The following is a 27,740-nucleotide window of genomic DNA, read 5'->3' as shown; positions in this document are numbered from 1 at the left end:
AATTCCATTTCTAAGGTAGACTTTAAAATAATAAAAATATAAATATTTTAAAGCCTTTTCTGGTGGTATTCCATGTTACGATCAAAACATATCTTGATTGTATATGGTGGTTTGATCATCCTGAAACCTACTTTATGTTCTCAGTGAGAGCAAGGGATACTCTGAAATCTACTTGAAACTGCTTTGAATTGCACAATTGCCATTCATTTAGGCAAAACAGGAGTGTTGGTCAAACTTGCATGGTACCTGAGTTGTTGAAAGTTACTATACATTATACAAATAAAAATAGAAAATGAAGCAAATACACAACAGATAAATCAGCATCGATGGGGAGAGAACAGAGTTCACATTTAGGGCTAGAACTTTGAACATTACTTTACTCAGAGTTGTCAAGGGTGATTGATGTGGTCAGCAGAAAATGGATGCACCAGTGCATGAATTGAAATTGGGATCAAGGCAGTTGTTAACAGCATGGACAGATTTTTACTTTGCATATAACCGGTTTAACAGGCAACTATAATATGAGACTGTTCACTCTGGGCTTGGCATGTGTCATTTTAGTGAAAGCTTTGTCAATCAATGCTGCTGCAGTCTGCCAAGCTGTGCAATGTCTTTGTCTGTTTGTTGACCTTCCATCCCCTTGATTTCTCACTTTGATTCTCTTTCTTCATACTAATCTTCCCCCTGCACCCACAACCTTCACATATCTCGGCTGATGTTCCAGCTTTTGAGTAAAAGACATTCTCTGAATGCAAAATTATGTATGTTACTGCAGACTTATGGAAGCCTCCATTGATATTTTAGGCTACTATTGATGTGGGATAACTATGATTGACAGTCACTCAATAAAAGGATCTCCAAAGATGAAGAGGAGGGATAACTTCAGTTAAAGAAATGCTGCATTCACTTCTTCCTTTGAATGGTTTAATATCTGGAAACTAAGGGATTTTGCTCAGAAGAACATTGATTGCTCTGTAAGCATTCAATGGCCAATTGGCTGTTAATAGACTGGAGGCAGGATTTTACCCCCTCAGGGACTGGAAGTCCTGTTTCGGAGAAATGCAAATCAATTAGAAGCCGACAGTCCTCCAAAACCTTTGGATGGGGACAAGCAGCATTGGATTAAGATTTGGTTCTGTGTTTAGATGCTATGGTAGGAACCAAACTAGTAGGCCCAGTAGGTGAGATATAAAGTTTGCATATAGCTACCATCGGGAGGGGAAAGGCATCCTCGTTGGGAGAGGAATGGGCATGAGGTAAACTCTTCAATGGGTGCGTGAAGGTAGGAGATCTGCTGGACTGACTACTTGATGTGGGTGTCTTTTGCAACTGGTACAGTCCTGATTGTGGCAGGCTGAGGCCCTTCCGTGAAAATTACCTACCAGCTTAAGGGCCTAATTAGGTCCCTGCGGGGTGTACTACAGATAGAACTGCATTGGGTGTGCATGTGTCAAGCAGGCCATGTGCTGGATTTAACAACAACATGAATGAAAAGCAGGTCAACCTCTTGTGACATATTATCTTGCCCTGATACAAGTTATCTTGTTTGTGCTACAGGCTCTGCTCAGGTTGTATACTGTAAAATAGGCCCACACTGAATGTAATCTGTCAGGTTTTTCAGTGAGACCAGCTAATATTTATTTGATGTGTAAATCGTATTAAATCATTCATTCCATGTGCGAGAGGTCCTTTCCTGCAACTAGCTGGGTGTGGTTTGACATTTCACAGTCATATGAAAATCTTGTGTTCAAGAGATTTCTGGGGTTATTTTCACAAAGGGATGTAGATATTTTAAATCAAACTGCTCAGATGGGACATAGCAAACCTCTGGAGCAGGTGGGACTTGAAAATACATTTCTGATCAAGAGATAGGGACATCACAATTGTATCAGAAAAGCCCTTTAGTTGAAAGTCACGTTTCGGAATAATGGAGAGAAGGTTTGAACTCAAGTCACTGGATTTGGAATCCAGAATGCTTGTCGTTACAGCATAGACACCACCCCTTTGTAAAGGGATGTAAATGTGTGATAAGTAGACACAGTATTGTTGAAAAAAAGATCTATTTGAAGGTAGGGTTTTAGGATTTAATTTAAGGGTTAATTGCTGATTACCATACGTGAATTTACTTGGAAGTATTGAATTAGAAACTTGTAGGTTGGAGCTCAAGCACTGATTAGAAGCAATTTTCAGGAAGTGTTATTTATGGATTTATATATGTTGTTAACCGAAGATGTGCAGTGTACTGGTTTATCAGCCATGATCGAATGACAGAGTAAACTCAATGGGCTGAATGGCCTAATTTCTGCTCCTCTATGTTATGGTCTTGTCACCACGTTCCACGACAGTGCTTACTTATCATCATAATATGGCAAGACAAGAATCAAAGCCTTGTATCCTAAAACACCTTTCACAACACCAGACATGACACACAATGTTTGCAGCCAATGAATACAATCATTATTGTCATATATGTCAATAGGAAATGCACACACAACTCCCACAAGTAGTTGCTGATTGAATGTTGTCACAGATGCCTAAGCGCAATGAAGAGTTTTGTTTGTGAGCAGTACAGTCAGACCATAACAAAGAAGGATGTACAAATCATAGGGTACTAAGACAGAGTGAGGCATACTAGGTTACAGCTGCATAGGTGGTGTACAAAACAAGATAAGCATTAGATTTTAAATTCAAGAGGTCCATTCAGCAGTCTAATAACAGCAGGGAAGAAGCTGTTCTTGAACCTTTTGGTGCATGTGTTTAAGCTTCTGTATCTTCTACCTGACAGAAGAGTTTGGAAGAGAATATTACTGGGTTGAGAGGGTCTTTGATGTTGTTGGCAGCCTCTCTGCGGCAACGAGAAGTGTAAATGGAGTCAATGGATAGGAGGTTAGTTTCTGTGATGGTCTGGGCTATGCACACACCTTTCTGTAGTTTATGGTTCTGGGCAAAGCAGTTGCCATACCTATTTGTTATGCACTCAGATAGAATGCTTTCTATGGAACATCCGTAAAAGTTGGTGAGGGTCCTTATTGTGGGAGGTACAGACAGATTGTTGGTTCTCGTCACTCCTATAAACTTGATGCTGTCAACTCTCTCCACCTCATCTCCATTGATGTTGACAAGGGCATGTCCTCCTCCTTTCTTCCTGAAGTCAATGATCAGTTCTTTTGCTGAAATTGAGAGAAAGATTGCTTATCATTGTACCACGACATCAAACATTCTATCTCTTTCCTGTATTTTGACTCCTCATTTTTTGATATCCAGCCTACAAAACAGTGGTGTCATTAACAAACCTGCAGATGGCATTCGTACAAAATTTGGCTGCATAGTTGTGAGTGTACAGGGAGTACAGTAGGGGACTGAGTATACATCCTTGCATGGCACTAGTATTGATTATTATGGAGGAGGTGCTATTATCTATTTTCACTGATTGCAGTCTATGGGTCAGGAAGCTGAGGATCCAGTTGCAGAGCGTGGAGCCAAGACCTAGGTCTTGGAGTTTTGAGATGAGTTTGGTAGGGATTATAGTGTTGAAAGCGGTGCTGTAGTCAATAAGTAGGAGCCTGACATAGGTATCCTTATTATTCAGATCTTCCAGGGATGAATGTAGGGCTAGGGAAATATTGTTCATTGCGCATTTGTTTCACCAGTAGGCAAATTGCAAGGAATTGAGGCAGGCTGGGAATTTAGTGTTGATGTGGGCCATGACTAACCTCAGTGATGAGGTTGTTACTAAATGATTTTTGTGCTCATGTTGAAATTTAACCCAGATCTTTTGAATTAAAGGCAATCATGCTGTGAACTGAGCCGGAGTTGATATTAACATGTATAATTAATATTACTTAAAGTAATGGAAGACATGATTATTCAAGTTGGCAAGAGTCAAGATCATCTAGCCATGAGAATTAGAAGTGTTTCTAAGAAATATCCTGTGGATGAGGTTGAATACTTTATGAATGAGAACTTGTTGCACTGGTGTTCCTGTTGTGTCATCCTCTGACTCAGTGTCCCACTGTGTCTAATTGTTACCTGGCCTCCTCCTCTTCCATATTTTCTTGTGATATATTCAATAGCATATTTTTCACAGAAGAATGCATGGTCTAGCATCTTTTGATCAACAATAGTATTTAACCCTGATAGGTGCGAGGCAGTGTACTTTGGAAGAAGAAGCAAGATGAGGGAGTATTTAATGAATGATAGCACACTGGCTAGCTCAGAAGAACAGAGGGATCTTTGGGTAAATATTCACAGATTCCTTAAGTTGGCAAAATATGTGAAGGGTAGATAAGAAGGCATATGGAACAATTGCTTTCATCAGTCGTGTCATTGAATATAAAAGCAAAGAGGTAATGTTGGAGTTGTACAGAATGTTGGTTAGGCCACAGCTGGAGTACAGTGTGCAGTTCTGGACATCTGTAAGAATGTGATAGTGTTAGAATAGTACAGAGGAGATTCACCAGGATTTGCCTGGGATGGGCAATTGAGCTACAAGGAGAGACTAGATCGATTGGATTATTTTATTTCGAGCAAAGAAAGCTGAGGGTGACATGATTGAGGTGTATAAGATTTTGAGGGATATGAATACAATGAGTAGAAAGCAGTTGTTCCCCCTGGTTCAAGGATCAAGCATTACGGGATGTAGTTTTAGGGTAAGGGGGCAGGAGGTTCAGAGGGGATTTGAGAAGAAAAGTCTTTTTCAGCCAGAGGGTGGTCGAATCTGCGCTGTCTGGAAAGGTTGTGATGGCTGGAAACCTTACAACCGTGAAAAAAAATTTGAATGAGCACTTGAAATATCATAACATTCAAAGGTATGGAACATGTGCAGGAAATTGAAATTAGCGTGCCTTTAGTGGTATTTATTGTCAGTGTAGGTAGGTCAAAGGGCTTTTTTTGCACTGTGTGACCTCATGACTTTGATTCTAATGAAGAGTTAATTATGTTTGAATTTTCATTTTAAAAATTGACAACCTTCTAGACAGGAGACATATATGCTTCTGTGTGAAGTTTTGTCATTTTTTGTCAAATTGCAATGCAGATTTGCATCACAGAAGGGGCCTCTTGACAGTACCGACTGACAAAATATCTCTCCAATCCCACTTTCAGGTTCTTGGTTTATAGTCATCTGTGAAGTGGACCGTAAGTACATATTTAAGTGTCTTTCAGATGCCTTAAAAACTTCTACTTCTATCACCCACTCAGGCTGTTTGATTGTTTGGTTTTGTATAGTATCTTGATGTGAAGTTAACATCCCTTATGTTCCAAGCAGTAAACACTGTTGTCTGTCTCAAAGTTGACAATCTTTGTGATGTACCTCTTAAAGATATAAAAACAAAGTTCTTCACATGCTGGAAATCTGAAATATTAACAAAGTACTGTAAGTACGCAATAGTTCTAGCAGCATTTGTGAATAAATGTTTTAAGTGAAATGATTCTACACAGATGGATAAAGGTACAAATGTGATGAATTTTAGGCCTTTGACAGAGGTTAGGAGGAAGAAGAACAACAACTGGTAGAGAACAAGAGAGATTGAATGACAAAAATGTCATAGAACAAAAGGCAAAAGGAACCTTTTTATATCCTTGTAAAGGATTGTTTGCCTGTCTACATCTAATCTGCTATTGCATAGAGCAGGTTTGAAATACAGTCGATACCTTATGAAGGCTAATAGTTCAAGTGATCATGAATTGTTCCATCTGATTGGGAAGTTGTAGTCTATGTCACATAGACGTTGTTATCTACAACAAATAGAAATTTGAGATTTTTCCTTTTCCACTATTTTCCAACAACCTTTGCTACTTGTTTTATCAGAACATGGATCAAATTCATTTAGCAAACTAAGAAGCGACTTTTGTAACTGAGGAGAATTTGAAAGCCTAAAAATGTGTGCGCATCATCTGATCAATCCTTTGCAAAAGCGTTATTGATTTATCTTGCTTTCTATTAATGGAAAAATGATTTGTCTACCCACTATCCAATTCTGTTTATATGTGTTTGCAGTGATTCACTTGTTTGTTTTCCAGATGTGAAGTCAATCACTCTGTTTGGAGTGGTCCTTAACAAAGAGAATAATGTCACTCTGGATATCATAGGCTGACAAATTAAGACAGAAATAGAAGAGGGCCACATATGCTTCTGTGAAGGTCCATAATGCAACTATTGGGATGAGAAGACAAATGCACATTTCTTATTGTTTGGAATTTGCACCCTCTGTGGCAGTCACTTTTCCAGTTAAACGCTCCAACAGATGCTCAGGAGAGACTGCTTTAGTTGGACATCAAGAAACTTCATTTCAGATTCATCTCGGTATCCCGGGCCAATTGATTTGCTGCAAACCAAAATTGGTGGTTTGGTAGGATTTAGCTTTATCTGAACTATTGCAACAACTTTCTTGTTTTTGGGCAGTTGCAGACTGCAATTATAGTTTTCAGTTGCTGGTGGTTGATGAAGTTTCTGCATTAAGTTGTCTTCCATATGGAATATTAGACTGAAATTTGTAAGTGTGATGGTGACTGGATCATGTCTGACAATGTCTTATTGAATTTTGAAGGGTCATTGGATGATTGTCTCATTAGCAGAGAGCATGAAGACTCATCTCTGGCATTCATTTTCCCAAGCCAAAGAATTACTTATTTTCAATCCTTGGGAAAATTGATTTACTAAACCTTAGCTTCCAAGTCTGGCTGTCTTCTCCTCACTCCTATCTACTTTAACCAGGTCCCCTTATTCTACATGGAGCTCTATTGATCTCCCAATTACAGTGGGAGTAGGACCTTAATGGAATTCTAGGGTCTAGATTGTGTTTAATTTAGGTTTGTTCATAACTTTTATCTACCGGTCATATAATGAACTGCAAATGCAATTATATATAGCTCTTCCATTCTTCTTTGGTTACGACAGAATATGCAAGTGTTCAAACTAGCTGAGCATTAATTAAAAATAAGTAACAAAGCCCCAGACTTTTCTTAAGGTAAATGTTTATTGAAGAATTGAAAAAAATTCTAAATGTTGTTGTCATGTTGGGATCTGAATTCATAAGAGCTACTGGCATAGAATTAGAAGATTCTCTTGTACTACTTATCCAAGAACATTAAAGCTCGGGTATTTAACTTAAAAGAAAGTTCAATTCTGACTTTGTAAAATTGGACTCAAATGATACATTCACACTCCTAATTAAATTTACATGACAAATTGTTTGAACCTTCTATTGATCTTAAACTAAAAATGTAACAAAGGCTCCAAAAGCTCAATTAACTCCATAGCGAAGCGAGTTGGATCTCCGAATTACTATGTATACCTGTCTATACTAAATTAGATACTTAGATGGTGGGGGTTCTCCCACTTTCCAAATACTTTGTGGACTTTTGGAGTTGCTTGTCTGCACCCAGCCCTGCTGAAGGGAAATTTTGTCCAAACTGGATCTAGGCAGCTTGAATATGATTTTGCCTGGCTTGAATCTGATGTGCCAGTTACTTATCTGGGGGTAACAGTATTATGAATACATTGAAGTTTATTAGAAAGAGAAGACAAAATGTCCCAGAGTTAACACTAACTTTGATTCTAACTCTTTGAAGTCTCACAGCATCAGCCTGGGCACAGAAGTTTTCTGCTGATAATCACCTACTCCCATTCCTCAGCTGACTGACTGATCAATACAGTCCTGTCGAATATAGCTTAAAGAGGTACTGACAGCAGCAAGAAGACAAAATATATTGTGGATAGAGGTCTTATGAATAAGAGTAGTTCAGTAACACTGTTGACTGCATCCTGAAGGACATTGGACCTATGATAGATGGTGACAGAACCAATGAGGGCAAATCTATTTTACCTCCTTACTAATTCAGTCATTGTGAATACATCTGTCCAAGACAGTATCGGCAATTTCCTTTAGGAAAGAAAATCTGCCATCCTTTATTGGCATGTTCTACACCTGACATTATGTCCATAAAAATTAGGTTAACTCTTAAGTACATTTTTAAATGGCTGAGCAAGCCATTCAGTTCAAAGCAGTTTGGGAAGACAACAGATGCTGGGCTTGTCATTAGCCCAATGAAAGAATAAATATCAACGAGTGTTTCAGAAAAGGTTTAACACGGCTATGCACCTATTTATAAAATACATAATTCTTCATTAACTGCTTTTCAACTTGCCCTGCTGCATTCAGTGATTTGTGTATTGTGCAGGTCCCTGTGCTCCTATATGTCTTTGGTACTTTTTAAACATATGTGACATCTTATTGTTCTTCCTGCGGGAAGTTGGTCGATAGTGATTTTGATGTCTGTTATAGTCACCTTACTGTTGTATATGAGCTGTGGTATGCTGGCCAAATATTTATATCAAGAATGCATTGGTACTGAAAATCTGGATCTGAATTGCAGCGCAGCTTAGACTGAAACACAGCGTTAAGACTAAGCATGCAAGTTGTGAAGGAGAAGGATTACAGTACACGGGAATCTCATGAATAGAACAAATTCTAGTGGCAGTGAAATCATATGAACAGAACACATTACACAACATGAAAAATCCTCAATACCAACCACTTTATAATATTCTGTTTTTGCCATTATAATTCTGGGCAACAAAGTTGAGTGCAGCTAGTGTTATTGGTTCAGTTATTTATTGATTCAGCATTATTGGATGCTGCATTTATCAGATAACGCAGTCTAATCTAGCAATAACCTGAGTATAAGGACAGCATACAAAAGTTATGGTCCTCACCACCCTCCAGTACTATATCTGAACATTCTTTATTTTACAGGTTAAGGTGCATGTGCTGTCAACGTCTGCTCTTCTCTGTTTGCCTGTGTTGTCAAGCATATTGTCTTTTCCTATCCACCATACCTCATTCAATCCTTCTTGCCCTCTCCCAAGTTCAGTTTTTCTAAATGATCTGTCTTTCACTGACTCCATCCCAAGCCACTCAATTCCTGACCACTTATTGACTGTTAGTGACTCCTGTGCTTGTTGGCATCTTTAATGGTCTACTTTCCTCAGGCACCATCTTTCTTTTGATAAAATCTACTGTCATAAATTATCCTGAGCAGATTTTTGCTCCCCATCAATCCTCTCAAATTACAATTCCATTGGGTTGTTAAGCATATTATCAGCTCCCAGCCATTTTGTTTTTCCCTTCTGCAACCATGTGCATTGGCTACCACAGATTTCCCAGCCTCTACTTATTTCAAACCTGTTGCATTTCTAATATCTTTTAATTGTGTGAATTAATTATTGACCTGAAACATCAATTGCTTTTTCTCTCTTCAGACACCACCTGTCTTGCTAAGTGTTTCTGCCATCTTGGTTTTGTAAATCTATTATATAAGCATTGAATTAACAACGAGCATCCCCTTCTAAATGATTCCTGATAGTTGTACTACAAAGCAATGAACAAGCAACTGCAACCAATACACAGATGGGACAGATGCAGTGTACTAATCTTTCAGTAACAATTGCCTGGATTGGTCCATGATTAATTTTAAGCTCTATTAGGGAAAATTAAATTGAATAATTTGGTCATTTAAATAATGTGTTTCCATTGAAACCTGTAACATGCACACAATTTCTCAGGGGGAGCATTATCAGGAGCTAAAGAATAATCTCGCTTCTTTACTTTGCTGACGCCCTTTGAAATTTGCATACAAAATACCCTGTCCATGACTTCTAAAATAAAACAGTGGAAGAATTAATTTTCAAATTATATTGACAAAGTATTATGATTAGTGAACAAGCACTGTTTATACATGGTCAGTTTTTAATGCAACCCATCCTTCATTTGCATGAAATTATACTACAATGTTGATTAGAATTTTCATAATAGTTTGTTTTCTTCCACTGTACCCTGTGCATTAAAAAATGTTTTTGGTGACTCCAGTTACTTTCTCCTTAGCTGCAAGATTGATGATTAACACCTTGGGTAGTATGGAACTATAGGTATAAATATGCTATGATGTGGGTTATAGGATGTGGGTTTGCGTCCTTTTAATGGTAATTTCTGTTTGTGGCTCTTCACCACAGGTGGGAAGAGTACAATCACAGGTGAATCACAATGGGCCGTTCTTGCATATAGGTTGCATAAGTGTGTCACAGGCAGAGTCATTAAGCTAGGTTGCCTGTTTATTTTTTTCATGAATGATTTGCTGAAGCTTTGAACAATCTAAAGGCAAGTGAGAAATAAAATACCCTTTGGGTATTGAGTTTCCCAGATGACTCAAAATGTGAACTTGTGTTTCTACTGTTCTCTACATGAATGAGGTGCTATATAAAGGCTGATAATGCTCAAACCTTAGAATGCCTTTTTGCACAATGCCTTGAAAGATTGTCATACAGCTGACTATTATCAGTAGCTATAGATTAGTTTGTTTATCGATACCCATGTTTTTGTGGTTTTTAAGGTCTTTGTCTGTGAAATTTCATTTCAAGGGGAGGTCTGCCACAGAAAGTGTTTCTTCATTTAAATTTTGAGTGGATGAACTCGAGGAGTGAAGCAGCAGCATGTTCTCGGAAACCAAACAATGTACTAACCTTTGCAATGAGCATGGACTCTCCCAACCCACACTAAAACCATGCTGCTCAACCCACTCAATGGTACCCATGACACAATTCAAGTATAAAACCAATTGGTGTGGAAATATATTCAGACAGGTGATTGCTTGAAAAATAACGTTTTCAGCATGAGGTAGTGGTTTTTTTCCAAAAGCTCACTTGTGCCTTTTCTCAGAAGATTCGCAGCTTTAAAAAGTAAGTTATTACTTGTTTTCAACTTGGAAGAAATCATTTTTCCTGCTAAATGTGTGTGTGTAACAGGTTTTCTGCTTTGTGTCCCCACAAATTTATTTTTTCTCTGTTCTGCCAGATCTCCACAGGATGTGACAATTGGCTGGTATTTCTATTCCAAGTATTTTGACTGAAAGAAAAATATTGCTTCCAGATCTCTCAATGTACTCTTTGTTATGCTTGTTACCAGTTTGGTTTTAGCTAATGCCTGGTACTGAAATAAATACCTGGATTCCAAAGCTCATGATCTGCACCCATTTACTCTGCTGTTATCATCATTAGATCTAGTTTTCTGTTCACTGATCAATAAGCAAAATTTTGTTATAAAATTACATTTAAATATAAATCAAAACAGGTTTCAAGAGTTCAATCTTGGAATGACAGCAACACGAGGAACAATTGAGGTTTCACATAGAGAAGGAGGACACATATGAGTAGCTCCTTAAGTCTGATCTCCCTTTCAGTTAGATCATGGCTGACCTGTACATCACTTTCTTCTATCACTTGTTGCATATATTTATTATTCGAATCACAATTGAAATTTCAAAGCAGAAATTGATGCACATTAGGTAAAAGTATTGAAGAAATAAAAGGGAGTGGCACGGTAGCTCAGTGGTTAGCACTACTGCCTCACAGTGCCAGGGACCCAGGTTCAATTCCAGCCTTGCGTGACTGTCTGTGTGGAGTTTGCACGTTCTCCCTTTGTCTGCGTGGGTTTCCTCCGGGTGCTCTGATTTCCTCCCACAGTCCAAAGATGTGCAGGTCAGGTGAATTGGCCATGTTAAATTGTCCATAGTGTTAGGTGCATTAGTCAGAGGGAAATAGGTCTGGGTGGGTTACTCATCAGAGGGTCGGTGTGGACTTGTTGGACCAAAGGGCCTGTTTCCACACTGCAGCAAAGCAAATCTAATCTAATCTAAAATCTGATCAAAATGCAATTGCAGTATAGTTGAATATTGAACTTGGGAAAGCTTTTTGTCTTGCATCATGATAAACACAACATAATTTGTGCCACAGGACAAAGCGTGCTGATTGATTAGCACGTTAACTCTGATTGGCAGAGGTGTTGGTACGGAGAAAGCAATAAGAAACTTTAGGTTCTCCAAGTTCTTTGCTTAGCCTGTTACTTTGCCTTTTCAATGTAATTTGAGGTGGTAGACTGGGCATGTTTTCAGTCTGATTTTGGAAATGTTTGTTTATTTGCAGTTTTGTGCAATACACCGCAAATAGTCTAAGTGGGATACTTGTTGGCCTACTAATTATTAGACTACTTAGTGTGGAAACAGGCCTTTCAGCCCAACAAGTCCACACCGAAGAGCAACCCACCCAGACCCATTCCCCTACACCTAACACCACGAGCAATTTAGCATGGCCAGTTCACCTAACCTGCACATCTTTTGGACTGTGGGAGGAAACGGGAGCACCCAGAGGAAACCCACGCAGACATGGGGAGAATGTGCAAACTGCACACAAACGGTCGCCCAAGGTGGGAATTGAACCCAGGCCTCTGGCGTTGTGAGGCAGCCGTGGTAACCACTGTGCCACCATGTTGCCCATTCTTGTGCATTTCCTTAGGAAATGGCTTTCTTGTGCCTTTTCCTACATATTATTATTTCAATGGCCACAGTGTACCTAGTGGATAGTTACTGAGTTTTATGGAAAAGACTGAAGATTGCCTTGCAGGATGACCTTAAACTTTTTTGGCTCAGTCTGGGTTGACTGCATGACAGATGACAAGGGATTTGACAGGGTGGTGGTATAGGAGGATGAATAATGTCATCACAAGAGACATGAGGTTTGTGCTCCACAAATGTCACTGGACCAGGTGGAGTGTCATCTCAGCAATCCAAATTATTTGTTGGAGGACTGAGTGCTTGACAGCTGTGACTCACCTCAAGTCCTTTAGAACATTTGAAATCTGCATATTGGCAATTGAGCTCACGTGGTCACAAGTTGACCTTACATTACATAAGTTTGAGCTTCCACTAATGGGTTTTATTTATGCTGCTATCAAAGCTGAGGTGTTGATCGTCAGATGCGACATCACATTGAGTCCGCACATGTGCAAATGGAGTTGGCAGCTTCTTGGAGGTTCTGCACATGGCTGTGCACGACAACTCATTTTTTAAAAGAGCATAGATTCAAAGCTCTGTGCAAAATGCATTCTGGGGCAAATTGATACAGATTTCCTCCATGCTACTTAACGTTGAACTCTCACTTTCTGGCACTCCTTCTACACGCTATACCAGTAAGTTTTTATTTGAACCCACTATAGTGTTTGTATGCGATCCACATTCTGGCAGGCTGGTTGGCTGGCATTGGTACGAACCCATTTTCTTGCCCTGGTTGCCAGTAACCTGTGCAGTGTCAGTGTCTTAAGTTGGTGGCTCTTGAATGAAAGAGTGGCATTTTTTCCATGTCTTGTCTGACCAGATCACGTTTCAAAGGTATATGACAGGAGAAAGACACAATGGTAGGGATCTGGTGGGATATGAGAAGGAAAATTAGGTCTGAAGGTACAGTCGCATTCGATGAGTAGTGATACTGACCACAGCCTCAGCAATGGTTGCTTCAATAATGTAATCAAAGTCTTCTGCACATTGGAAGGATGTGCACCTATGCTTGTTGTCATGCTTCTGTAAAGCCCTGCCCCCAAGTCTCCCACCCTTGAAGGAAACCCTGCCACCCTACCTACCTTGCTGGTAAGGTTCTTTTGCCTCTGGTTATGCGCCAATATTCCTGCAACAGGGAATTAAATGTGCCACTAGTTTATCTGCAACTTGTGGATGATGTGGCATGTAATATTGAATAGTTGATATGCAATGCAATGTGGGACAGATCTGCAGAAATAACAAGTGTATTGAGGTGAGGTGCAGCTATGAATGTCAGCTATCATCATGAATAATGGAAATTGTGATGGTAGGTGAGTGTGTTGACAGTGTGTGATACTTGTGATGCAATTGATTTGATATGCCAGTTGAAGATGCTTTCATGGACCTTCACCACTCAGGCTGAACATTTATAGCTCTGCATTTGGGTTCTCAAGATATAACTTCGGCTTCGCTTACCACAGGTGTCTTACTTAGCATCTTCTGCCAAGGTGTCCACTGTAATGTCTTATAGAACATTAAATATATTCTCTACACCTTTGAATCATAATCACTGTTCTTCCTTCACAGAGACTCTTCCATAAACAATCCAAGTGTGCTCCAGTCAAATGCATCTCTTCTTTAAGAGATGCAGGCTAGCTTTAAGTAACACGAATAGACAGGCAGCCACTCAATATCTCTAACTGTATGCAAATATCCTGCAAATTAGCTGGCAGAAGAAGTTTGGCTAGCTGCCTACGTCAGAAGCATTAGATGCTGTTTAATTGCATGTTGGAATCCTCATACCTGTTTTTCGGCACGATTTCTCTCCCTGCAACTTTTACATTAGCTTCTAAGTATAATTATTTTCAATTTTCCTTTGCTTCCAGGAATCATAGGGTTAAATTTGTGAGACATTTAGTTTGTTGAATTTGTATCTTATTGTTTTGCCGCCTTAAATGTGTGATCCAAAAGGTCCAACTTCAGATTGCGTAGACTGATCCATTGTGGAATAACTGTAATGGTCTGAAGAAAATTTACCTAGTTTTCTTGTAAAATGCAAATACTACTTTTGCAAATGAAGAATAACTATTTATTATTATGTTTTCAGAGTGATTTTATTTGTGGAATGTAATTAGATCAGAATTGTAAGCAACTACAAATTTAGTTTAATGTTTTGGAGTTTTACACTGGTCAGGCTTTTGTCCAGGTAAATTTCTCAGACATTTCCTGGGAGATTTGCCTATGGTTGCTTTTGCCAGGAAGTTGATTTGTGTCGTAGTCACAATGAGAGAAATTGTACTTGATCTAAAGAGAGAATGTGCTTGTGGACTGAATAGCTTTCTCATGTTCCATATTCTTAACATACTTCTGGAACGTTTTTGGAAAATACACTATGAGCCCATCATAACTGGTTGCATACTCTGTGTTACAATAGCAGCCTACATCCAGTAGTGCTTGTTTTTTACTTAATTACGAGGATAGTATTATCAAAGCTATTCACAGGGATTGGATTTACTTCAACAATCTTTTCAAAAGATATCTTGCTGATTTTTAGAAAGCAGGTATATTAATGTTTTATCAAAGCCATGAATAACAGCTATATAAATTATTCTGTACCAGATGAATAAAATAGTGGTTTGAGATTCTTTTATTTTCGGAAGATGTATAAGTAGCAAGACTGTAGTGTGTATAGAATGCATGCATATAGAGTATAGAATGAAGTTTGATTTTTACTATGCTAAATATATTGGAAATATATAGACAACCATAAACTGAGATAAACACTTAAAGGGTTGCAATAATATTTTTGATACTTTTTCAAATAGTTGATATTTTCTAGCTATTTTTATCCACTCATTTGAGATTTTTTCATGAATTTCCATGCATGTAGCTGTCCCATGGCATTCCCAATCACAAAGCTGCCTAGCCTGTATTGATGTATGGGGAAGAGGGTGGAGTAATGGTCTTGTCACTGGACTAGCATTTAGAAGCAGAAGCTAATGTTCTGTGGGGAGGTGATGACCTGGTGCTATTATCTCACAAGAACACAAGAACATAAGAAAGAGGAGCCCCTTGAACCCACTCAGCCATTCAGTAAGATATTTTTGTGTTGTAGTCTTTTTGTGGCCTCAGCTGATCTTTTTGTGGCCTCTGTTCCACTTACCCGCCCTCTCACCATAATGCTTAATTCCTTTACTCTTCAAAAAATTATCTATCTTAGCTTTAAAAGCATTCAATAAGGAAGCCTCAATTATTTCACTAGACATGTAATTCTACAGATTCACAACCCTCTGGGTGAAGACATTTCTTCTAAATCTGCTCCCTGTAAGTTTGAGGCTATGCCCTTTTGTCCTAGTTTCACCTGCCAACAGAAACATCCTGTCTCCTTCTATCTTACCTATTCCTTTCATAATTTTATATTTTTCTATAATACCCCCCCCCATTCTTCTAAATTCCAATGAATATAATCCCAGTCTACTCAATCTCTCCTCATAATCCAGCCTTCAACTCCAGAATCAACCTAGTGAACCTCTTCTGCACCCTCTCTAGTGCCAGTACATCCTTTCTCAAGTAAGGAGACCAAACCATATGCAATACTCCAGGTGTGGCCTCACCAACACCCTATACAGCTGAAACATAACCTCCCTGCTTTTAAACTGAATCCCTTTAGCAATGAGGGACAAAATTCCATTTGCCTTCATAATTACCTGTTGCACCTGCAGACCAATCTTGTGATTCATGCACAAGGACACCCAGGTCCCTCTGCATAGCAGCATGCTGCAATTTTTTATCATTCAAATATTAGTCCTTTTTACTGTTATTCTTACCAAGATGGATGACTTTACATTTATTAACATTGTACTCCATCTGTCAGACTTTTGCCCACTCACTTAAACTATCTATGTCCTATTGCAAAGTTTTACAGTCCTCTGCACTGCCACTTTGTTCTGCCACTCACCTCAGTGTCATCCACAAGCTTTGACACGCTACATGTGGTCCCCAACTCCAAATCATGTATAAGGCACACTAATAATCACTGATCACCAATGAGAAAATCACTAATTTTTTCCACACTCTTTCTTTCCTGTTAATTAACTAATCCTGTATCCATTCCAATACATTATTGAATGCCTTTAGGAAATCTAGGTACACCACATCTATTGAGTCCCTGTTGTACGCAGTGCTCCTAATGTCTTCATAGAATTCCAGTAGATTAGTTAAGCATGACTTGCCTTTCATGAACTCATGCTGCCCAATGGGATAATTTCTATCTCGATGTCTTGCTATTTCTTCCTTCTTAATAAATTCAATCATTTTCTCCACTCCAGGAGTTAAGGTAACCAGTCTATAATTCCCTATCTTTTGTCTACATTTGTCTTTAAACCCTGGTGTCACATTTGTTGTTTTCGAATCTGTTGGAACTGCCCCAGAGTCCATTGAATAAAAATTATCACAAGTGCATTTGCTATTTCTCCCACCACCTCTTTTAGTACCCTGGGATGCATTCCATTAGGACCAGGAGACTTTTCTACTCTAGACTATTAATCCAGAAACACATTAATGTTTTAGGGACTCAAGAGATGAATTTTGCTAAAATAGATGCTAAAATTTGAATTCAATGTTTAAAAAAACTCAGGAATTCAGGGTTTAATGATGACCATATCATTGCTGTCAATTGTCAGAAAACCCTTCTGGTTCCCTAATGTCCTTCACAGAAGGAAATCTGCAGTCCTTACTTGATTTGGCCTTCATGTGACTCCACACCAACAGCAATGTAGTTGACTTTTAACTGCCCTCTGAAATGGCCGAGCAATCCAATCTGTTCCTCCAATCCACCAAAAAAATCTCAAAAAAAAGAAATGAAACTGGATAACCACTGATGCACTGGAAATGCCTATCAACCCTTTAAAGTACTATTCACCAAATAATAAGTAAATAATGACAAATTAAGGATGGGCAATAAAGACTGGCCTGGCCAACAATGCCCATACCCTGGGAATAAGTAAAACTTGTTTCCCGAGTTTTGGTCTCCTTTTCATAGTTGCATATTGTCTGCAAATAGGAAGATCAGTTGGGAGATAAATTGGAAAAGAAAGTTTGCTTAATTTTGTGTTAGCAATGCCATGAAATTTTGTTATTGCATCCTGCTTTCCAAATGGAGAAAGGGCTTCTTAAAACTACGATGCCCTTTCAAAGACCCAATTTTGCCTTTGTTAAATATTTCAAAGAACTGCAGGAATAACCAAGTGCAACTTATTAAGAATAATGGGCTTAACAGGATTTGGGGCCGGATCTGTTGTGTCATGATATTGCCCCTGGTCTACTAATCAAGAGACCCAAGTAATTATCTGGGCACTCTAGTTTGGTTCCCACTATGGTACATTCTGGAGTTGGAATTTGAATCCAAATTGATTTGGCATTAAGAAGTGTAATGATGAATTTGAAATCATTATCAATTGCCAAAAAAAAATCTGGTTCACTCATGTCCTTCATGGAAGGAAATCTGCCATCCTTACCTGGCTTAGCCTACATGTGAGTCCAGATCTACAGCACTGTTGTTGTCTGAAATGGCGTAGTAAGCCAATCACTTGTAGTAAACCATCAAAAGGTTTCAAAAAAAGAATGAAATCACCACCAACTTAGGCATTGGTAATGCTCGTTACAAATACAGCCCTGTCAATCCTGCAAAATCCTCTTTACTAACATTTGGAGACTTGTGTCAAAATTGGGAGAGGTGTCTCAGACTAATCAGCCAACAGCCTGAAATAGTCATGCTCATGTAATTATACCTTACAGACCATGTATCAGATGTCTAACATGTCCTGTCTCTGCAACTGGACAGTGGCACAATGGTGTACCTAGAGTTGTCCTAGAAGTTCTCAACATTAAATCTGGACCACGTGGTGTCTCATGACATCAGGTCAAACATGGGCAAGGAAACCTCTTGCTGATTGCCATGTGCACACCATCCTTGGCTGCTGAAACAGTTCTGTTCTAACTTGAAGATCACTTGGAGGAAACACCTGAGGGTGGCAAGGATGCAGAATGGAATGTGGGTGGGTTATTTAATGCCCTTCACCAAGATTGGCTTGGTAGCACCACTACTGACTGAGCTGTCCAACCCAGATTGCATATAGCTGCCAGATGGGGCCTGTGTTCGTGGTAGAGCATCCAATGAGAGGGGAAGGTATACTTGACCTCACCATCTTCCTGCCACAGAAGGATTTGTCCATGAAAATATCAATCCACACAGTTCTTGTGGAGATGAATCACCCTTTACCATGTTGCAAGGCCAGTAAAAAAGCTGGTGATGGTGTGAAGTAGCCACTTAACTGTCCATTCCTGGTCTTCTATCATTCCTATTTATGGGATTGTTTTTTGGTGGAGGGAAGATATCAGATTTCCCTTCCAAATGTTTCTGCTGCTTTTGTGTAAGTTCTCCCAGCACCCAGCCTGTCTCCAAAAGGCTGGTAAAATTCAACAAATTTGTGCTTTTCTTTATCCCCAGAGTTTGCATGCGTAATTATGATTTCCTTTTCAGTGTAAAGAAAAGGTATCTTTGTAAGGCTGTTAGACGTTGACCTAGAGACCTGTTAAAATGATGTTTATGTTTCAAGAGAATCATTGCCATTGTACATCCTGCTGTTTTGCAGTTGCATGTTACACCTCAACAAGAAAATTATCATTTTCCATTATGGAACCAACAATTTGTTCATGAATCGACCAATGAAGGTATTCAAGACTGTGTGTAAAAATTCAAAACGTTTTTACTTAATCAATAATCAATGAGTCTAGTTTTGTAAAATTATTCAAATAATTGTGCCACTTATTGTGAGGCAAAACTAAAAGTTGCAGCGTAAAATATTGTTTTCACTTTGAAAATTGCTATTAACGCCCCAGTTTTCTTAGTGAACAGGGTTGATTTGAAACATGCGTTAATTTGATTGCCGATGTGATAGGAATCTTATTGCAAGTACAACATAATGTGCTTACTTAAGGATCAAAATGCAGGAATCTCTAGGCAGCTACACAATTTGTACTGAAAAATCCTTTCTGTAATAAGTAAATCTTCAGGTATGCAAAATCATGTGCTTTTTTTAAAGAATATTTCAGCCTGAGGCAATTATGTTGCTTTATTACAGATTGACTTCACTGTCAGAAGTGAGCACTTTTGAAGAGTGGCATCACATGAATTCATGTTCTAAACATAAAGGGCTGATTTAACTATTGTAATAATTTCTCGTTTTATTGAAACAGGATGACCTGGACAAACTTTAAAGTAAAGCTCTAATATTTTACGCAATGTGGCTAACTGTGTATATTTTTAAATATCATCCGGTCATCCTGGTGATACAAACGGAAAGGTATGCAGCTGTGGTATTTCCAGATGAAGATGGTGTGTGGGTGGGGGACTAACATTTCACTAGCAGACTTCCTTTTTCTAATCAACTCAAGCAGCTATCTTTCAGGCTTTGTCACCTCTGTACTTTCTGGCCAGGTGTGTGTCAGTTTAAACCAAGAGCAATTTTGTTAACCCTACATGCAGAAAAAAAGTGGTTGAGCTATGACTGACTGAATATTGTCTGTGCCTGTTGGAAATATTTTCAACTGAAGCCTCCACGTATGTGTGCGCCATTTTTCTATCAACCTTTGGTGGATTGATAGTTGTGTGAAAGTAGTGGGCAGAGCAATGTCCCATGAATGCATTTGAAAATATTGTCACTTAAAATTTCTGGGTTTTTTTTTGTTTATTTAAAACAACCTAAAATGAGCTAATGTAATTGGGAGTTACTTTTGCACAAGATCAAGTGCTAGCTAAATAAGTTAATGTACAAAGGCGATTCATATTTATAGCACTATCGTATTAAGACCCTTTAAAATTTGTATAGTTGCACTTGTAGGAAGATATGATTCTTGTTGAATTCTATGATTTAAACATAACACTTCGGATTGTTAACATTGAGGCAACAATGAATTTAAGGCTGATTATTAAAAAATATTTTTTCTAATTTCGGACAGATCATATTTCTGAATGATCATAATCAGATCTACACTCAGGAACTACTGCTATTAAAAGACTACAGTATTATAATATGTTGTTTCTTTTAAAATGCGATGTCAGTGCACCAAAATACATTTTAAAATCCTATAAAGATGATGGTGACTGATATTTATAATTACACGACCTTTAACTAAATTATGAAATCAGCTCTTGTACAGTAAGACAACTATGGGGTACAATGTGATCGCTTTAATAATGTAGTATGATTAATTTAAGTACTATATCAAGGGAATTCAAATGCCTAAAGTAATCCTTAGGTGCATCGCTTATCGTAATACACACCTGCAAGTTCATTATTGTTTTTTATGAGGTGAGACAGGACAGTAATCTAATAATACATTGCTGTGGAACTATTGCATTTAAGGAAATGGGCCATGGCATTATTGTATTATGTTAGTATATAAATCACTTTTACAACAAAATAATATTTTATATCTATTTGCAAAAGCATGTTGAACACAATGTCTGCCTACATATGTATGGGGAAGAGAGAAAGGAAACTACCTACCGCAGCAGAGAAGTAGTTTTACCCGGCTGTCAAACATGAATGGTGTTTAATGAAAAGACCAGCTTGTTCATATTTTGATTGATTTTATAAACGCTAGTTGTTATCAGCATTAAGTTTGCACCTGTTGGAATTTCCTTCTTTTAGATCCAACTCCACTAAGTTATAAAAGAGATCGAATTCAGAGTAAAAACCACATGTCTTGGAGTGCTAGTCTTGTTCAGTGTGGAGTGATGATTTATTGCAGGTTTTCTTATGATTGAAACTATATCGATGCACAGCATTCCAGTGCATCATTGGATCATATTCAAGGAAACATGGCAAGTGCTTATTAATGTAATTTTGTGGGTTCCAGTTTTTCTTAGAAATACATTACAGCTTGATTTTGATTAACAATCCTTTTGGAGTGAAAAACTTAGTTAAGATCAGATCTGCCATACAGCAGTCAAGAGTCTTGTTAATATAAAAAATTTAACCTTGTAGTTGTTGTTTTCTGTACCTTACTCTGAAAGAGTTGCATGTATTATTTTAAATAAACAAAATTAAGAGAGTAACAATGGTATGTGATATACCAGAAGTCAAAGTGTACCTGAAGAGTCCTGAACATTTGATAAAATCAAGTGGGACATCAGTGAAAGCTACTCTTCCATGTTTTGTGCTGTGGTTAATGTTATGGTGTATCATATTATTACAGACTATACAAGTTCTAATTTTGCTTCATTTGGTGCATGAGAAACCCCAACATATAGCCTAACTTTCAAAAAACAAACCTTCTCTTGCAATAACTGTTAACTTCATTTAACATTTTGTTTTACTCATAGGTACTTGTAGCATGAGTCTATCATGATCAGTATGAGTGTCCTGATGATTGAAGCCTTTTATGGGGGTTCCCATAAACAGCTACTTGACCTATTTCAAGAGGAAATCAAGGGATGTTCTGTCTTTACCTTGCCAGCTAAGAAATGGCACTGGAGAGCTCGTACTGCGGCACTCTACTTCATGCAGACAATACCACCCAGTGAAAATTACAGGTATGCAAACGCAGGAGAGAGCCACAAAAGTTTAACTGTTTTGGAAGTGGTTATTTTGTGGGATAGCCGGGGAACCCCCTGTACACTTTCTAAAGCTTTATTAACTCGATCTTCAGTGTCAATATTGTGCCAAACATTTTGTCACAGTAGTTGTCACATGCTCTAACACTCATTCTGTTTATTGAATATTTTCATGGCAGAAGGAGTATTAAAATGTGATGAAAGCTGTTCATTTCCAATGTGCGATTTTGACACTGCATTAAAGAGAATGTTGTCATCCGTGCCCTTTCTAAAATCGATCAGTTGAGAAGTGTTGTGATTAAATTTAAAGCACCTTTTTGAATATTTACAGTTGAAGTTTTATTTAAACATTTCCAAGAAAATGTATAGAGAGCATTGATGATATCTTGTGAGAACTGGCTTCTTGGAGATACTGAGTCTGATATTATCAGAAAGCTGTATTAATATAAGCAATTGAAATGACATGATCATTGTAGACCCCTAGGTTAATGACTAAGTCTGTTGTTAATTTGGCTCCCATATGCTTGAGGGCTGAGACATTCTCCAAATTTCTTCACCTAACAATGTAATCAAAATTTATTGCTTCGATAGAAAATATAAAAAAAAAGCAAGGAATGGTATTTGTTTTTTCTAATAAGAAGGTAATTTCCCACTTTTTAATAACAATATAAACCAATAATAGAGTGCCTACATAATAATTATTTATCTTTCATTGAGAATGTGGTCACACAGCAGCTAGCTGGACATGTTGGTCATTGCTTTGTTTCAAGTTACACATTTACTTGCAAGAATGAAGACTGAAAGCTGAATAAATAAATTCATGAACCTCTGAATAGGTGCGTGATGTCATTCATCACTTTGGGTGTCCACTTTATTCATGTTTAACTAATTCATTTTTATAATCTTTATTGGTGGTGACATTTACTCTTTAAATTGCATTGCAGATGACCCTTTTCTAGTCATTCATTATTAACCTACACCTGGACCTAATTTGACTTTTAGATTATCCAGATGTAGCCTTCTGAGAAGTGCGGCCATATTGTTTAGAATGCAGAACTTGAATTCCATTTTTGTTTTAAGATTGTCCAGGGAATATTGTGAACACAGAATACTTGTTGTTTTCTGTTAAGATTAGAATTCAATTTAGTACTGATCGGTATTACCAGTCTAAAATGAAATGGAAACCATTGATCAAAAAACTAACAAATCTTGTAGATATTACAACAGAAAAGAATTTGTGCCTGCTAAAGTCCCAAAGGGAATTGAACAAAACTTTGTATCAGGCAATTCATTTTCTGTTTACATGATTCTGTCCAGTTAACATGTCAGAAATGAGATTGCATAAATATGCTTCTTTACCACTTAATAGAGCTTGACTACAAACAATTTGGCCTCCAGACTTGTTCCATAATTCATAGCTGGGACATGGAACAAGAATACCATTGGTGGACTTGTCTTTTTCTCTCCTTGGTATAGAATTTCCTTGACTTTAGAGTCATAGAAATATACAGCGTGGAAACAGACTCTTCAGTCCAACTCATCCATGCTGACTAGATATCCGAAATTAATCTAGTCCTGTTTGCCAGCATTTGGCTCATATCCCTCTAAACCCTTCCTAATCATATATCCATCCAGATGCCTTTTAAATATTATAATTGTACTAACCTCCACCACTTGCTCTGGCAGCTCATTCCACACATGTACCACCCATGTGTAAAAATATTGCCCCTCACGTCCTTTTAAAATCTTTCCTCTCTCATCTTAAATGTATGTCCTCTAGTTTTGGACTTCTGCACCCTGAAGAAAAGACCTTGGCTGCTCATCCTATCCATGTCCCTCATGATTTTATAAACCTCTGTGAGGTCAGCCCTCAGCCTCGGACACTTGAGGAAAAATAGCTTCAGTCTATTCAGCCTCTCCCTATGACTCAAACCCTTCAAGCCTGGCAACATCCTTGTAAATCTTTTTTGAACCCTGTCAAGTTTCACAACATCTCCACTTATTAAACATTTCCTTGAGTTACCTGGTGAGATGTTACAAATGATTATTTGTTCATATTTGCATCTCAATCCAACGAGTTACTTCCACTAATTGAAAACTTGAGAGTTTTGGGCCTTACTTGGTACAAGAAGTAGCCTGGAACCAGGCCAAAATGAGCAAGGAGAACATGTGCTCTCTCTGCTCTTTGTAGCAATATAATAAATGCATTTTTATAATCACATTCATGATTTCAATGTAAATAGTCAATGGAGAACATTAGCATTCCAGACATCTCTGGTCTCAGTAGAAATCTGTACCACACTAACAGATCTCTGCGAAGGTGACATTAGGTGTTTCAACTCTGACACGGGTAGCAGATCATGTGGTGTTGCTCCTCTGAGCATTACACCAAAATGGACAAGTAGGACATTAGTTGAGACAATGTGTCATTTTAGCTGTAATTCTGCATGTAGCTGATTAGGCTGCTGGCTCTTTTAGCCTATACCTACAACACAAAATGACTGATTCAACACAGTTTTAGCTGGAATCAGATCCCATAGAAATAAAGGTCTTAAGAGGTAGAACATTGAGGAAGCAAGGCTAATACAAAAATTTAATGCCTTAAAGAATGTTGAGAGATGGTGGCTGTTTGCTGCTCTCCCCCATCCTGCCACCAAGTACATCTTTTCCTTATAAAGTCATACTGCAGTGCTATAAAACGTTTATAGAGGATACACTATGGGGGGCAATGGTATGCTTTTGTGAAGAACCGAGGCCAAGTGTTGTGTCTGTTTTGTACCATGGGTGTTATTTTTTTTCATTATGGCTTGTTAAAAATGCTTATGAATAGTTTCTTTAAGAAATTTATTTTATTGGCAAAACAGAGCCGGAGGTGCAAGTGGAATGCTCGACTTCAAGGTTCAGCAATGCTTGCTGGCACTGAACACCAGACTCTGGTGCTGGTACTTTGTCGTCATGTTCTGAGAGATCTTTCATTTCTTTCTCAGTTTGCTATTTTATTGTTTGCTTTAGTTGCTGTGTTTTATCTGCTGTTAATTTGCTGGAGTGCAGCAGGCTTTTACTGTTTAAAGTTAGCGCCTCCTTTAGCAGGCGGATGTTTTGGATTGGATTTCTGTGCACTTGAGTTATAATGTTGCTGCATCTAGGTACTTTGGAGAATAATCGGGCATACTGGAAATGATTATATTTGCTAAAGGAGGAGCTTCCCATATGCACATGCATGTGTCGTTGAAAAATTAAAATCTCATCCTTTTACCAGAAGATGTGCTTGATGTAGAGTATATTTGTAGGTTAAGCCATTCTAATGCAATTCAACCAAACTAATAAAAAAATATTGATTTAAAGAGCTTGCGACCAGTCATATCAATTTTTAGTTAGCTGTGAATTACAAATATATCATGCATTAAATACAATAAATAATACTGTGGCATTAGCACTAGTGTTTCTCAGCACAGCCTTTTTCTTCCTGTCAGCTGACGTGGCATTATCTGGTTAGATTAGTGTTAGATAAACATTCCTTTTCCTGCCTTGAATAGTGGGCCTAGCTAGAAGAATGTGTTGCAATATTGCATTGATAACTTGAGCTAGAATCTCTTTGCTTAAACACCCATTTCTTAAATTTTGACATTTATAAGCCCTGCCTGGAAAGTTGCACTCTTAAAACAATAATGCTCAAATATAATATGTGCATTTTTGATAAATTACCCGAAGGAATAAGAAAGAGACGTGCCTTTTGTCCTCTATCTTGGGGAGAAATAGAATATATCATTGTATATCATTGCAAAGTATAAAGGTGCAATTTACGACAGGGTGTGATTAATCAAGAAAGTTCTGAACGCACACTGCTTCGGCTTAGGACTACATTTTCGTAGTTTTACAAATCTAGTTGGCCAGTCTGATGAAGTATTGATTTCTTTCCACCTTACTTCTCCACTTTTATATGTTGTAATCAAAAATATTCAAATAAAATGAAAGCTCTGAACATTTTTTCTTCTGGGCTGCTCATAGCACATGTGCAGGAGAATTGTTTGTAATTTCTGAAGATTTCATACCAATCATAGATGGTTAGTAGTTATATTTCTTAGGTAACCCAAGAAAGATTTATGAAAGTCCCCTACAAAGAGGGAATCAGAGCATGTCAATACTTAAGATCTGGGTCCTGAGGATGCTTTACCAAATTTCAGATCACATTGATATATTTCTATTCAGATGTGGATTTTGAATAATAGGAGAAACTGGCATTCATATAGCTGTTGACCAAGTCTCAGGCTACCCCAAATGCTTTGCATACGGTTGTCCAAACATTCTACGGCCAGATAGTCATTAGAACAGCATAGACTGGAGTTGTGCATCAGGATCATTTGGATCCCCAGATGTACCAGACTCTGGGAATTGACTGGGAACTGGAAACTTCTGGTCAGCAATAACCTATTTCTGGAACTCTCTGAAAATGTATTTTAAAGTTAGAAACCTTGGGAGGTTTTGCCTCAGTTAAGCTTAGTAGCTTCCCAAGAAAAAAAGTTAGAGAATTTAAAATCCTTCTCCAACATCTGGGTAACTATTAAACAAATCCCTCAATTCACCATTGTTACCCTCCGCTTAATCTCTTTAGATCCCTTTCTCCTACCTAGCGTACTACCCACCTGGTATTCTACCCACCTTTGCCCATCTGGCACCTAATGATCTCATCCATCTGACACTCTATTCTAATCACTCTTCCACCTGGTACGTTGCCCCTCGCTCAACTGTCACAATAACCCACAGTTAGCTTGCATTTTCACCCTTTCATAGGAGCTGTCAAAGTGGCTGCTGTCTTGCTGGACGTTTAAATCAGAAAACATGGTACACCTACTAGTGCAAAAATTGGTGAGTATCTTCTGTGAAGTTCTTCTAATTGCTGGACTCCTGGATTCTTGGATAGTTTTGTAACAGAATTTTCCCTGACCAGGAATCCAACACAGAAGACGTCTAAAGCTAAGTGTAATGTTTAATCCAATTAGGGTCAGATTCGGGTTTCAGACCCTGATTGGAATATCTGGGCATATGTATTGTATCAGTGCTCTAACTGCTATTATGTTAGTCAATGTGGCAACAAATGTGCACACTGTAACATCCCACAGACAACAAATGAGATGAATGATCCATTAAATCTGGTTTTAATTGTATTAGATGATGGGACATCATTAATCAGTATCATCATTTACCAATTGCCTGCACTTTGAATAATACCATGAGATCTATTACATCTGAATGAACAAGCAAGTAGAAATCTGGTTTAAGAACTGTACCTCTGACAATGTAACGCTCCTTCAGTATTGTGGTAAAGAGTCCGTCTACACCTTGTGTTCAAAGCTTAGAGTAAAGTTTGGACTTGTATCATTTCGATTCAGAAGTGATGAATTATGAATTGAGCCAAGCTGAGCTAAATGAATAAGGTATAATGCTAGAATGCTTTCTGAAGTATATGCTTTCACTTGATCTCAGAAAAAAAGGGTTAACCTACTCCTTGCAAGCTTTCCAATAATTCTTTTGTACTGGCCTGTTGCTCCTTGCAACCATTTTACTGTTTACGTTTTGGTGCTCTCATGCTATCACTTCATACTTCCCTCCATAGCAAACTGAGGGCAAAAGGCAGAAAAGGATTTGCATTCATCCAAGTGGGCAAGATCATTTGGCCACTTAGTTCTGAAAGAATCAAGTACCCATGCACAATGACGGCCACATTTTAATTGCACGTGGCCTTTGAACACCTTTCAAA

The 27,740-nt window shown here is 38.1% G+C and overlaps 1 protein-coding gene across 13 annotated transcripts in view; it reads left to right on the top strand.

Moving 5' to 3' along the window:
• The window catches only part of gtdc1 (glycosyltransferase-like domain containing 1), a 369,150-nt gene that overhangs the window by 47,681 nt on the left and 293,729 nt on the right, over positions 1-27,740 (top strand). For 9 of the 13 annotated variants that reach the window (XR_011961711.1, XM_072579734.1, XM_072579733.1 and 6 more), the window contains one exon: positions 21,752-21,961. The exons of 3 other annotated variants lie outside the window; for them this stretch is intronic. Coding sequence is in view for 9 of the 10 variants with exons in the window: in XM_072579734.1 (XP_072435835.1) it covers positions 21,774-21,961 (188 nt within the window). In the remaining variant the exon portion in view is untranslated. Of the gene's footprint in view, positions 1-5,103; positions 5,137-21,751; positions 21,962-27,740 lie in introns of all 13 variants that reach the window. One more of the 13 variants, XM_072579732.1, reaches the window with a different exon arrangement.

Source organism: Chiloscyllium punctatum, chromosome 10 (assembly GCF_047496795.1).
Source record: "Chiloscyllium punctatum isolate Juve2018m chromosome 10, sChiPun1.3, whole genome shotgun sequence".
NCBI classification, from domain to species: Eukaryota; Metazoa; Chordata; class Chondrichthyes; order Orectolobiformes; family Hemiscylliidae; genus Chiloscyllium; species Chiloscyllium punctatum.
The sequence above is the reverse complement of the archived record's forward strand: the minus strand, read 5'-3'. Positions and strand labels throughout refer to the sequence as shown.